This window comes from Pseudophryne corroboree, chromosome 8 (assembly GCF_028390025.1).
Source record: "Pseudophryne corroboree isolate aPseCor3 chromosome 8, aPseCor3.hap2, whole genome shotgun sequence".
Classification (NCBI taxonomy): Eukaryota; Metazoa; Chordata; class Amphibia; order Anura; family Myobatrachidae; genus Pseudophryne; species Pseudophryne corroboree.
The window spans coordinates 81,937,321-81,950,903 of NC_086451.1; the positions used below are offsets into that span (position 1 = coordinate 81,937,321).

At 44.4% G+C, this 13,583-nt stretch overlaps 1 protein-coding gene across 1 annotated transcript in view; it reads left to right on the forward strand.

Moving 5' to 3' along the window:
* The window catches only part of DDX31 (DEAD-box helicase 31), a 283,897-nt gene that overhangs the window by 212,101 nt on the left and 58,213 nt on the right, over positions 1–13,583 (forward strand). The window contains exon 18 of the mRNA XM_063936762.1: positions 7,877–7,988. Within this exon, the coding sequence (XP_063792832.1) occupies positions 7,877–7,988 (112 nt within the window). The remainder of the gene's footprint in view (positions 1–7,876; positions 7,989–13,583) is intronic.

Below are 13,583 nucleotides of genomic sequence, written 5' to 3' on the forward strand. Positions count from 1 at the left end.
GACGATCTCCTCATAAAAGCGAGATCAAGAGAGCAGTTGCTGAACAGCGTATCACTTTCTCTGGAAGTGAAACGGCAACACGGCTGGATTCTATATATTCCAAAGTCGCAGTTGGTTCTTACAGCTCATCTGCCTCTCCTAGGCATGATCCTAGACACAGACCAGAAAAGGGTTTATCTCCCGATAGAGAGAGCTCAGAAGCTCGTGACACTGGTCAGGAATCTATTAAAACCAAAACAGGTGTCAGTGCATCACTGCACTCGAGTCCTGGGAAGGAGGGTGGCATCATTCGAGGCCATTCCCTTTGGCAGGTTCCATAGGAGGACCTTCCAATGGGACTTACTGGACAAGTGGTCCGGATCACATCTTCGGATGCATCGGTTAATCACCCTATCCCCCAGAGCCAGGGTGTCTCTCCTGTGGTGACTGCAGAGTGCTCACCTTCTCGAAGGTCGCAGATTCGGCATTCAGGACTGGGTCCCGGTGACCACGGATGCAAGCCTCTGAGGGTGGGGGGCAGTCACACAGGGAAGAAATTTCCAAGGGCTGTGGTCAAGGCAAGAGACTTGCCTTCACATCAATATCCTGGAACTAAGGGCCATATACAACGTATAAGTCAAGCGGAGACCCTGCTTCGCGACCAACCGGTTCTGATCCAGTCAGACCGCAGTGGCTCATGTAAACCGCCAAGGCGGCACAAGGAGCAGGGTGGCGATGGTAGAAGCCACCAGAATTCTTCGCTGGGCGGAGAATCACGTAAGCGCACTGTCAGCAGTGTTCATTCCGGGAGTGGACAACTGGGAAGCAGACTTCCTCAGCAGGCACGACCTCCACTCGGGAGAGTGGGGACTTCATCAGGAAGTCTTCACGAAAAATTGCAAATCGATGGGAACTGCCACAGGTGGACATGATGGCGTCCCGCCTCAACAAAAAGCTAAAAAGGTATTGCGCCAGGTCAAGGGACCCTCAGGCGATAGCTGTGGACGCACTAGTAACACCGTGGGTGTTCCAGTCGGTCTATGTGTTTCCTCCTCTTCCTCTCATACCAAAGGTGCTGAGAATTGTAAGAAAAAGAGGAGTGAGAACAATACTCATTGTTCCGGTTTGGCCAAGAAGGACTTGGTATCCGGAACTGCAAGAAATGCTCACAGAGGACCCATGGCCTCTGCCTCTCAGACAGGACCTGTTGCAACAAGGGCCCTGTCTGTTTCAAGACTTACCGCGGCTGCGTTTGATGGCATGGCGGTTGAACGCCGGATCCTAGCGGAAAAAGGCATTCCGGATTAAGTTATTCCTACGCTGATAAAGGCTAGGAAGGACGTGACAGCAAAGCATTATCACCGTATATGGCGAAAATATGTTGCTTGGTGTGAGGCCAAGAAGGCCCCTACAGAGGAATTCCAGCTGGGTCGATTCCTGCACTTCCTACAGGCGGGAGTGACTTTGGGCCTTAAATTGGGTTCCATTAAGGTTCAGATTTCGGCCTTATCCATTTTCTTTCAAAAAGAACGGACTTCTCTGCCTGAAGTTCAGATGTTTGTAAAGGGAGTGCTGCATATTCAGCCCCCTTTTGTGCCTCCAGTGGCACCTTGGGATCTTAACGTGGTGTTGAGTTTCCTGAAATCACACTGGTTTGAACCACTCAAAACGGTGGAATTGAAATATCTCACGTGGAAGGTGGTCATGCTATTAGCCTTGGCTTCGGCTAGGCGTGTGTCAGAATTGGCGGCTTTGTCACATAAAAACCCTTATCTGGTTTTCCATGCGGATAGAGCAGAATTGCGGACTCGTCCACAATTTCTGCCGAAAGTGGTTTCATCCTTTCATATAAACCAACCTATCGTGGTGCCTGTGGCTACTACTGACTTGGAGGATTCCGAGTCACTGGATGTGGTCAGGGCTTTAAAGGTTTATGTAGCCAGAACGGCTAAGGTCAGGAAAACAGAATCTTTGTTTATCCTGTATGCTTCCAACAAGCTTGGGGCGCCTGCTTCAAAGCAAACTATTGCTCGCTGGATCTGTAACACGATCCAGCAGGGTCATTCTGCGGCAGGGTTGCCGCTGCTAAATCAGTTAAGGGCCATTCCACAAGGAAGGTGGGCTCTTCTTGGGCGGCTGCCCGAGGGGTCTCGGCATTACAGCTTTGCCGAGCGGCTACTTGGTCAGGTTCAAACACCTTTGCAAAGTTCTACAAGTTTGATACCCTGGCTGAGGAGGACCTTGTGTTTGCTCATTCGGTGCTGCAGAGTCATCCGCACTCTCCCGCCCGTTTGGGAGCTTTGGTATAATCCCCATGGTCCTTACGGAGTCCCCAGCATCCACTAGGACGTTAGAGAAAATAAGAATTTACTCACCGCTAAATCTATTTCTCGTAGTCCGTAGTGGATGCTGGGCGCCCGTCCCAAGTGCGGACTTCTTCTGCAATGCTTGTATATAGTTATTGCTGAAATAAGGGTTATGTATAGTTGCATCAGGGTTGATCTGATGCTCTGTTGTTGTTCATACTGTTAACTGGGTAAAGTTATCACAAGTTATACGGTGTGATTGGTGTGGCTGGTATGAGTCTTACCCTGGATTCCCCAAATCCTTTCCTTGTACTGTCAGCTCTTCCGGGCACAGTTTCTCTAACTGAGGTCTGGAGGAGGGTCATAGAGGGAGGAGCCAGAGCACACCAGTATCCAAATTCTTTCTTAAAGTGCCCATGTCTCCTGCGGAGCCCGTCTATTCCCCGTGGTCCTTACGGAGTCCCCAGCATCCACTACGGACTACGAGAAATAGATTTACCGGTAAGTAAAATCTTATTATTAATTACCTCTACTCACTCTTTGCCCACACTTCCTGTATGCTTCCAGTCATTGCCCACACTTCCTGCATACGCTGTACACAGTCCCTTGCTGCACGCTTCCACTCACTGCTCATGATTTTGCTGCCCACCCCTCACACCCACATCATGGTCAACCTGCATGCTCTTGCTCACTACCCATCCGCTAAACATTCACTAAGTGCCTACATGCACCCACTGCATAAACCCCTCACGTGCTTATTTCCTAGCCTGTGTCCATACCCTCACTGCCCGTCTTGCGCCCATGACCTCGCTGCCTCAACTCTGCACCCTCCCTCACTGCCCGCTATCCGCTCCCTTACACACTGCGCAGTCTCCATCCTTTTCATTTTTCTTGTCCATACATTTGTTGTACACAATTCACCTCTCCTTAAATGTTCCCACATACCCTACTACCTGCCCTCTCTTCTGTAACGGCATACCTGTCCTAAGAGAATACATATTACAGGCAGAGACAATACATAGACGACCCAGCATGGCACCTGGGAGTAATCCTGCTGCGCTCAGACTATCCAGGGCAGCCGATGGCCCTGTGCAGCCAGTGAAACACTGTGGGCGAAATGGAGCAGGTGGAACGGAATGTGACGGAAGAATGTTACGTAAAGAGCTTGAGTCTGAAGGAAGAAACATCCCTAGCTTATCCCCTCCCCCCCGTCTCCCTCCCTTTGCAATATATTGCCATATTATCACTAATCCCCTGGCAGTTGTGACATTGAGACAAGTCATCTGTCACTTAAGATTGAGCGCTCTTTAATTTTCTCGCGGAATTCACAGCAGGGCCGCCTTCAATTTGAGGTCTTTATTGGAATTCTGAAGACTCTCTCGCCTTTCCACGGATCTCAGATCTATTCTGAGCCCTGTTACAGAAAGTATACAGTAACCAACAGAGGGATTCAGCTGGGGCTCCGGCTCTGTTTATTTAACGCTTTACCAGGATTTCTTGTGCTTACGCAGCCCCCGGCCAGCCTGGTTTCCAATATTACTTTAACAACTGTTCTATTCACACAACCCCTTTACCTTCCACCCCGCTCCCCCCTTCCATGCCTGTTCTCTCTCTTCTCATTAATTTGAAGAAGTTAAAAGGAAGGAGGTAGGGAGGAGGCATTGTGTGTAACCGGTAGGAGGAGGGGGGTGGCAAGCAAAGCCAGATTTTTATTTTATTTTTTCCCCCCAGTTATTAAAGTGCTTTAGTTTTAATAACAGTGGATTGTGTCCACCTGAGAAATGGGTAACCAGTGTAATTTTGCATTCATATTAAAAATAATAATAGGGGGGGTGGGGGAGATACACTGGATGCATGAAAGATGGGTTTAAAGCTATAGTGTCATTTAGCAACAGAAAGCAGCCACAGAGTGTCTTTCCAGCCACCTGCTGCTAGTATATGACAGCTATTGTTAAAGGGCCTTTAATAGCATATTTTCTCAATGTGGCACTGTTTTGCTCTAGGGAGCGTAGGGAATATTCTGTATATATGGTTTACATTTGTCCTGGATTGCAAGGACAGTCCTAGTGTTTTTTCGCAGAAAGAACAATTATTATTTGAAAATGTTTATTTTAGAATCCGTATTTTCGAAGCAACTGGTAATTAAAGGGAGTGTCCAACTGCCAGTTGTCAGTCTTCTTTTTTTTTTTAAAAAGCCGCCCGTCGGTTCCCACCACCTTGTTGGGGCTCGTTCCCGTGGAACCACTACTTTTTTCTCAATTTTGTAAGGTCATGGTGATCGGTCAGTGGGACCCAATCCCGGTTGCCCTCTCTCGGATGTTGTGTTGAGGAGGGAATGATCCACTGCACAGTCAGACAGTATTGTTGGATAATGACCGGAAGAGTAATCGCAGCCATCCAATCAAAAGCCAGATATTATGTTTATACCCTCAGCAGGTCCTGGGTGCTTGGAACTTATTACTGAGCCAAACTCGCTGAGGATCCTACTAACTGCAAGATCTGATATAAGTAACCGTACTGATACTAGTACAGTGTTTCACATGGTCCTCATAGCCCACTCACAGTCCAGACATTAGGGATATCCTTGATCAAGCGCAGGTGGGAAAATCAAACTGACTGGGATAATAATTTAAGCCACCTAAGCTCATACATGGAAATCCTTAGTATCTGGACTGTGAGTGGGCTATGGGTTCCGGGATTTGGAAAATACTGTACTAGTAGGATAAACTGGGGAAGGGGTGTTAAGAATCAATTGGGGGAACCTTTTTAACAGATTACATGACAATAAGTGGACACCACAGGTTCCACATTTTTTTATTTTCTTTAAAAAAAAATAAAGGCTCATCTCTTGCAGTGGTGTGCGCAGAAAGCAGCAACTGTAATGGTGACCCTTGCATGAATCTACAGTGCCCCAACAGGTCATGTTTTCAGTATTTCTTTAAGCAAGCACAGGTAATTTCATGTGTTTTGCTAGGTCATTAATTACTTGCCTGTTTCCACAGACAGATGAAAATCCTGAAAACATGACCTGTGGGGAGATGTAAATCCTTGGTGTAATGTACTCTATAAATATTCAGTTTATTAATGTGGCAAAAACTACCAATTTAGGCAGGACAACATCTGTGGGGTTTGGGTGTTTTTTACATTTATTTCCTGCACATTGCTGCTTCACAAACCTGACACTGCTCTCCCCTCACTGCACCTCATTTATAGGTAGAGCCGTGAATCCTGGCATGTTTCATTACAGTGGCCAAGAAATGTTATATAGTGTAGGATCGGAGAAGCAAGCGATCATTGGTGTTCAAGGCCGTTTGGACAGAAGGCACTCTGTTAGCCACACAGGCTCTATGACAGCTGCTATTCTGATGAAGGCAATGCTACAGTGACATCAAAGTATATTTGCCTGTACATAGTAACATAGTATCTAAGGTTGAAAAAAGACAATTGTCCATCGAGTTCAACCTATTTGTGGTCTCCTATGCAAGATTATTTTGTATAAAATTTTGACTGAAGTTGATGACTGCCGTTACGTTTTATCCCTTTTTTTTATAATAACCATAGTGCGTGACTATGCCCCGTAACCCTGGATATCCTTATCCATTAGGAATTTATCTAACCCATTCTTAAAGTTGTTGACTGAGTTGGCCATTACAACTCCCTCAGGCAGGGATTTCCAAACATGTATCGTCCTTACCGTGAAAAAACCTTTACGCCGTATTGTGCGGAATCTCCTCTCCTCTAACCTGAGCGAGTGTCCACGAGTTCTCTGTGTTGATCTAACCAAAAACAGGTCCTGCGCAAGATCTGTATATTGTCCTCTTATATATTTGTAAATGTTGATCATGTCCCCTCTTAATCTCCTCTTTTCCAGTGTAAACATGCCTAGTCTTGCAAGCCTTTCCTCGTATTCCAGCGTCTCCATACCCTTAATTAGTTTGGTCGCCCGCCTTTGAACCTTTTCTAGCTCCAGGATATCCTTTTTGTAGTAAGGTGCCCAGAATTGTACACAGTATTCAAGGTGTGGCCTCACAAGTGATTTTGTAGCTTGTAGATAAGTCTCATGTGTGGAACAGTGTCGAATGCTTTGGCAAAATCTAAAAAGATTACATCTACCTCTTTACCCTGATCTAGGTTTGCGCTTACTGTTTCATAAAAGCCAAGTAAGTTGGTTTGACAGGATCTGTCCTTCATAAACCCATGTTGATTCCTTTTAATTACCTTATTGACTTCAAGGAACTTCTGAATACTATCTCTTAGAATACCTTCCAATACTTTCTCAGATATATTAATAATAATAATAATAATAATTTTATTTATATAGCGCTCTTTCTCCAACAGGACTCAAGGCGCTTTACAGACATCAAAAACAATGCACATAATACAGAGGATTTGAGCAATGCAGCAATAGATCAGCCACACAGACCTAAAAGAAAACCTTAAGCACACAGGAAACATAATGCATGATTGGCGTAGACATTTTGGGTAATAACTTCCAAGGGTTGTGTATTCCACCCTCACAAGGTACCAGGTGCGGCAGCCTTCTTGGGAGCACAGCATAGGATTACCCAGGTGGAATAGTCTACCCCTAGAAGAGATAACACAAAATGGGGGTGATTTCAGAGTCCTACAGTTCAGAGTAGGGTATTGAGCATTTATACTTTAGCATCTGGGATAAATGACCAGATCACAACACTCAAGCTAGATACTGTCTTAAGGTGTGTACACATGGTGAGATTCGGGCTAACCCCGATTCTCACTATGCGACAGGGACTAAGTCGCTATCACAAGCATGTAATGACTGTGCTTGCGATACTGACTATGTGCGATTTTGGCTAAGTGTCAATTTTGACTATCTTTTCTACGAGACAGTCAAAATTGACTTTCCTGCACAGTCTGCATCGCAAGATGACTTTCACCTTGCGATCTGCACTAACTTTTCTTACGACTTTAACTATATAGTCAAAATCGTAAGAAAATATCTCACCGTGTGTACACACCATTAGATATTTCTTTGTTCAAATGAGCTGCAATAATTGCCATGCACTTAGTCCACATTTTGACCGTTTGGTGGAAGTTAGTGTCTGAGGTTACCCTGTCATTTTGCCGTGGCAGAGCAAGTGTGAAATTTCCCACTTTTCCTTAACAAACGCAAAACAGGAAACTACTGTATATATTGCTGAAGACTTGCAGAAAATGAAGAAAAGCCCTGCTTGTCTCATCTGTATCTAGCAGAGGTGCGGAAATGAACTCCCAGACTAGATATTGACCACTCGGACAAGGAAGGGTTAACACGTTGATGTGAGCTGTCTGTCTAAACGCTCAGCGTCAACTCTACTTGAAACACTCTCTCTCTTCCACCGGCTTTCTCCCTCCAACAATTTTATTACAATGTAATTTCTGTTCTTTTACCATTAATATTGAAAGGATTACCCTAGCTGGCCCTAGGGAGGGAGGCTGTGTCATTTTACTGTTATTAAATCTATTCTAAACGGCTTTATTATTCACTGTCTCAGTCTCCATCTTTTAATTTAACCCTCTTCCCTACCCATCTCCCAACACTCATTCGTGCCCCCCCTCCCTTATCCATACAGAAGGCCGAGACTGCGGACCCCCAGACAATACGAGAAAGAGGTACCGTCTTGCAGACAAAGTTTGAAGATTACGTACATGCCAATACAGAGACATCATTGTGGGCAAAGAAGGGTAAGAAGCAAGCTTCCTAAAATGTCCTGTTTATCTATTTATCTTTTATTCCGGGCCTACACTTTGTTGGCCTTCTTGACGTGGCAATGCAGTTCTCACTGCTTGTGCTTTCAGTAGTTTCGCAGGAAATCTGTTTGGAACTAGTTGCTAAATTGATGTCAGGGACTGTTTTGTATTATTTGTCATTTGATGAATGAAATTTCATGGCTTTATACTTCTCCTCTCAATGCTAATGCTGTCTTGGCTATTTAGTCACTCTCCAAACTATAAAGTCAAACAGTAGACGAAAGGTCATTATTTGCAGGTCCGTACCCAGAATTCCTTGGTGGTTAATATTCCCTATTCCATATGGGATTGCCAGGCCGCTGAGAAAAGAAGTTCTTCACCTCACACTACCAATACAAGGATATCTAAACTCCAGTAGCTTATTTTATCAGGAAATGTGCATGGAAATCTTCCAATATCCTAATTAGATTTAAGGAAGGACACCAATATCCTATTATTGTTTTATTTCAAACTGATTTTGGGATGCACACTGTTCCAGGAATCACACGCACACCCCTACACCTCTCTGCTTCTCTGACTAGCTTTGCAGCCCGGAGAATTGATTCTGATTGGATGAGTCTGCAGATACCACCATTTAAACCCTTGATTTGTAATATCGTTCTGGAGTTTGCAAAGCCTTGCTGTGCGTAATTGTGAATGTTTGTCGTTAGCACATGTGTTTTTTCAACTTCCAACTTTATGGCTTTCTACGAATGTTAAGGGGCCTACACGCGGTGCGATTTTGCATGCGATATTGACTTTACAGTCAATATTACAAGTATCAATAGTGTATATCATACCGTGTGTATACATCTTGCGATACCGAAGCGCGCCCCCGGCGGGTCGGTATCGCAAGAAAAAATAGACTGTACACTTTCTAGTCAAAATTGACCTGCTTGCACAATGTAGTTTCTAGTATAGGCAAAATTGTGTATAGGCAAAATCGCACCGTAGGACTAATTCAGTTCTGATTGCAGCAGCAAATTTGTAAGCAAATGGGCAAAACCATGTGCACTGCAGGGGGTGCATATATAACATGTGCAGAGAGAGTTAGATTTGGGTGGGGTGTGTTCAATCTGGAATCTAAATTGCAGTGTAAAAATAAAGCAGCCAGTATTTACTGTGGAAGCAAACATCTTTACAAGACCACTAAACCAGTATTTCCCAACCTTGGTTCTCAAGGCTCATTAGCAGTCTAGGTTTTAGTGATATCCATGATTGCGCACAGATGGTTAAATTAAAATAACTGAGGTACTGATTAAGTCACCTGTGCTCAAGTATGGCTATCCTTAAAATCTGGACTGTTAAGGTGGGTACACACTATTAGATATATCTGCAGATCAATTGATCTGCAGATATATCTATGTACGGATCGGGCAGTGTGCTGTGCATACACACAGCCCGATCCGTCGGGGGACTGACGTCATGAACTGGGCGGGCGGGCGCTTGCGCCCGCTTAGTTCACCTGTCAATCACCGCCGGCCGCCGCAGCATGTGTACAGGCGGTCGGACGACCGCCCCGTACACACACAGCGACGGGCCAATATATCGTTAGATATATTGGCTGTCGGCTGTGCTGCGCGGCCGACGCGATACGTCTGTGAATGACGGAGTTCACAGACGTATCGCCCGTACACACTGGCTGACGGTCCCGCGATGTATCGGCCGTTCAAGAGAACGGCCGATACATCGACCAGTGTGTACGGGCCTTTAGTGTGCCTTGAGACATTCCAGTATTAGTCCACGACCTGTGTCTCCCCATATATTCTCCCCATGTTCATCTGTTTTTCCTCCAACAGTCTACACACATACTGAGAGGTCAGTTGGATTCTGATGAAATCACCCCTAGTGTGTCCTCATTAAGCTCTGATAGTGTAGGAAAGTTTGTCCCAAAATTTTGCGATGATGTCACGATGTGGGCAACGCACAGTCATCTCAACTGACTCCCTTGGGGGGGGGGGGGGGGGGGCGTGAGCACCTTCGCCATAGAGATTTAGGGCCTAGTTCAAATCTGATAGCAGCAGCAAATTTGTAAGCTAATAGGCAAAACCATGTGCGCTGCAGTATAGGCAAAATTGTGTATAGGCAAAAACGCACCATAGGACTAATTCAGTTCTGATTGCAGCAGCAAATTTGTTAGCAAATGGGCAAAACCATGTGCACTCAGGGGGGGCAGATATAACATGTGCAGAGAGAGTTAGATTTGGGTGGGGTGTGTTCAAACTGAAATCTAAATTGCAGTGTAAAAATAAAGCAGCCAGTATTTACCCTGCACAGAAACAAAATAACCCACCCAAATCTAACTCTTTGCACGTTATATCTGCCCCCCCTTCCCCGCCGCAGTGCACATGGTTTTGCCCATTAGCTAAAAAAAATTCTGCTGCGATCTGATCTGGATTAGGCCCTTATTCCACTGCAATAGGAAACATAAAGACAATGTAGGCACATGATGGCCAGATCCACGTAAAGAAACGGAGAAAGTTGAATTTGTTGATAAATCGACTTTTACATGAAGCAAAAAAAAGTCTTCATCATTCATTAACTTATTCACAAAACATCCAAATTCAAAGCTGCACTTGGAAGATAAAAGCAGAGATTTTAGCTGCATAATTTGTACAAAGCATACATAAGCCAAATGTCACTTACTGCGTTTCTCTGATAATTAGGCCCCAACTTAAAATATAATGAAATAACCTTTAAATGGGATTGATTTCGGCTTGCTTTAGCCTTTTTTAATAAATGAGCGATCCCGCTCAGTCTGCCTAAATTTTAGTTATTGAGATCAGACTATCAGAGATTCCCCAAATAACTGTATGCAGAAATATAGGAATCTGTGACCGGTATGCTGAGGGGAAGCCGAGTTTGGTCAAACTTAAGGGTACACGCGTACCAATGTGTGCTGAGCGATCTAGCACAGATCGCTTAGCACGCGTCTCCCTCCACTCAGCACGCAGCGAAATGTGTGTTGAGCGAGGGGGGACACACAGGCTCATTTCACCCAGGTGAAGTGAGCGATCTAACTAGGTTGTGCCTGCATGCAGGCCAATCTAGAACTGGCGATAGCGACGCGCGGGGCCGCGCATTTCTATCGCTATGGGGCATACACAAGGGGCGATGTGTGCTTCATTTCTAAGCAATCTTGTCCGTTTGCTTAGAATTTAAGCACACATAGCTACGTGTTTACCCCTCTTTAGACCCTGAAGTAATACACACAAGTTTCACACTGCGGCCTGATATTGTTTGTGAGCAATTTATTTATCTATGGATTATATTGTGATCAAGAGAAGAAAAATGGTGTGGCCCAGTGCTACTAGGCATTTAGTCGATAATCTGTATGTATGGGCTTCCCCCTTAGAGGTGTGGACCAGTTGCTTAGTAGACTGGGCATTTGCACATGTAAGGGCTAAAACCGGATGTTTTGAAAAATGGTTTGGGGCTTATGTGATTGCAAGCCGCAGCAGTTATGCTGTTTTATGGGGAGATGCATCGAACCTTCTAAAGCAGTGGATCTCAAACTCTGTCCTCAGGAACCAAAACAGTTCACGTTTTCCAGGTCACCCAGCAGCTGCACAGGTATACGAATTACTCACTGACAGAAAAAGATCCACAGGTGGTGCTAATAATTTAATTTGTGATTCTGTGAGGAAACCTGGAAATCATGAACTGTTTGTGGTCCTGAGTAGAGAGTTTAAGGACCTGCGTTCTAAAGAGAGAAGAACAAAATGGTTTTGTAGCAGGTGTGGATAGCCCCATGGATGTGGTATAGAAGATCTGCAGTTAAGTTTATCAGTAGACACCATATGGTCGACAGGTAAAAGTTAGACGGTACAAAAGGCTGGCAGGTACAAAATGTCGACAGGGTCAAAAGATTGACATGGAAATGGTCCACACAAAAGCACAAGTTGTTTGGTGTAATTTTGTATGTTTCATCACCTGTGACCCCAATTAGTGGTAACGTAGACCAGTGGTTCTCAACCGCGGTCCTCAAGTACCCCCAACAGTTCATGTTTTCTAGGTCTCCTCATAGGATTGCAAGTGAAATAATTTGTTCCACCTGTCGGTCTTTTATAATGTCAGTGACTAATGAATACACCTGTTCAACTGCTTGGTGACCTGGAAAACATGAACTGTTGGGGGTACTTGAGGACCGAGGTTGAGAACCACTGACGTAGACCCTCACAGGCTCGCTTCACTCGCCGCGTTATCCCAGTCATAGTCACGTAGATGGTAAACCAAGCAAAAGTTTCAAAAAGGTGAACAACACTAAAAATCTTGTCGACCTTTTCTACCTGTCTACTTTTTACCTGTCGACCATATGGTGTCGATCTATTGACTTTGTCTGGACAGGTGTCTATCCGTAGTCCGGATACCAGCCCCATGTGGGCCAAGGCTTTGTCCTGTTGGTGTCTCAATTAGAGCTTGCTTGACTTCCTTTGAAGAGACCTGAACTTGGTAAATAGATAATGGGCTATATTTATAGCTGTATGTGGTATGAAAAGGCAACATTCAGAATGTCCACAGGTTCTGAATGTTGTCAATTAGTATATTGACATGGTTAAAATGTTGACATTTACATCGGAATGTTGGCATAGGGTTTTTTTTTGTTACATGTTTTAGCCTAATGTTAACGCATATCCCTATAAATAATGCCCAATGTTAATATTCTGGTGGTGACATATTAAATATCAAAATTACTAACATGTCAACATTTGTTAATGTCAACCTGATGTCAAAGTCAACATTCAGAACTTGTCGACATACTGACCTGATACCATATAGATAAATAGTGGACTTAATAGTTTATCTATGTGGACTTAAATTGGTTTTTGGATGGATTGGGACTTTACCGACAGTATTAACACCATATTCCAGTTAACTTTTTAAAAGTAAACCTGTTGAGATGTCCGATTTGCGCTGACCAAAGCAGTGGACATGTATGTTGTTCTGCAACTTCCCAAAAGGTTGTGTAGGTCCGGTAAAAATAGCCCAGTTGCAACAAACTTCTGAGGTAACAAAACCTTGTCCTCCAAGTAGGTAGTCCCAAAATTTTCAAAATGTATAGTTCATTCTCCCTGAAGTTTTTACTCCCAATAACCCCACCCAAGCTCTCACAGTATCCGAATGATAGATTGACAATGTACAGTATTGGTCGACAGTCAATAGGTCAACACCATATGATCAACATTTTTAAGGTCAACCGGTAGAAAAGGTTAACCGATAAAAGGTCGACAAGTTCAGAATGTCAGTATGACAGTGGTCGACACACAAATGATTGACATATTGGTTTTTCAAATGTTTTCCCACATTTGCTTCATTTACTATCCACGTTTATATCTATTGGGAATAGTTAGCTGAGCTAAGTGAGCCACCTTGCCTAAAGCATGGCGAGCGTATACATTTGTACTGATGGTGGCCACATAACATTCAATATACAAGTTTGTCCCAAATAGAAAACCTTTTGTCCCTGTCAACCTAATGCATGTCGACCATTTGGTGTCGACCATAACATTGTCGATCTGTTATACCACACCCAGTTCTCACACCTGTAGT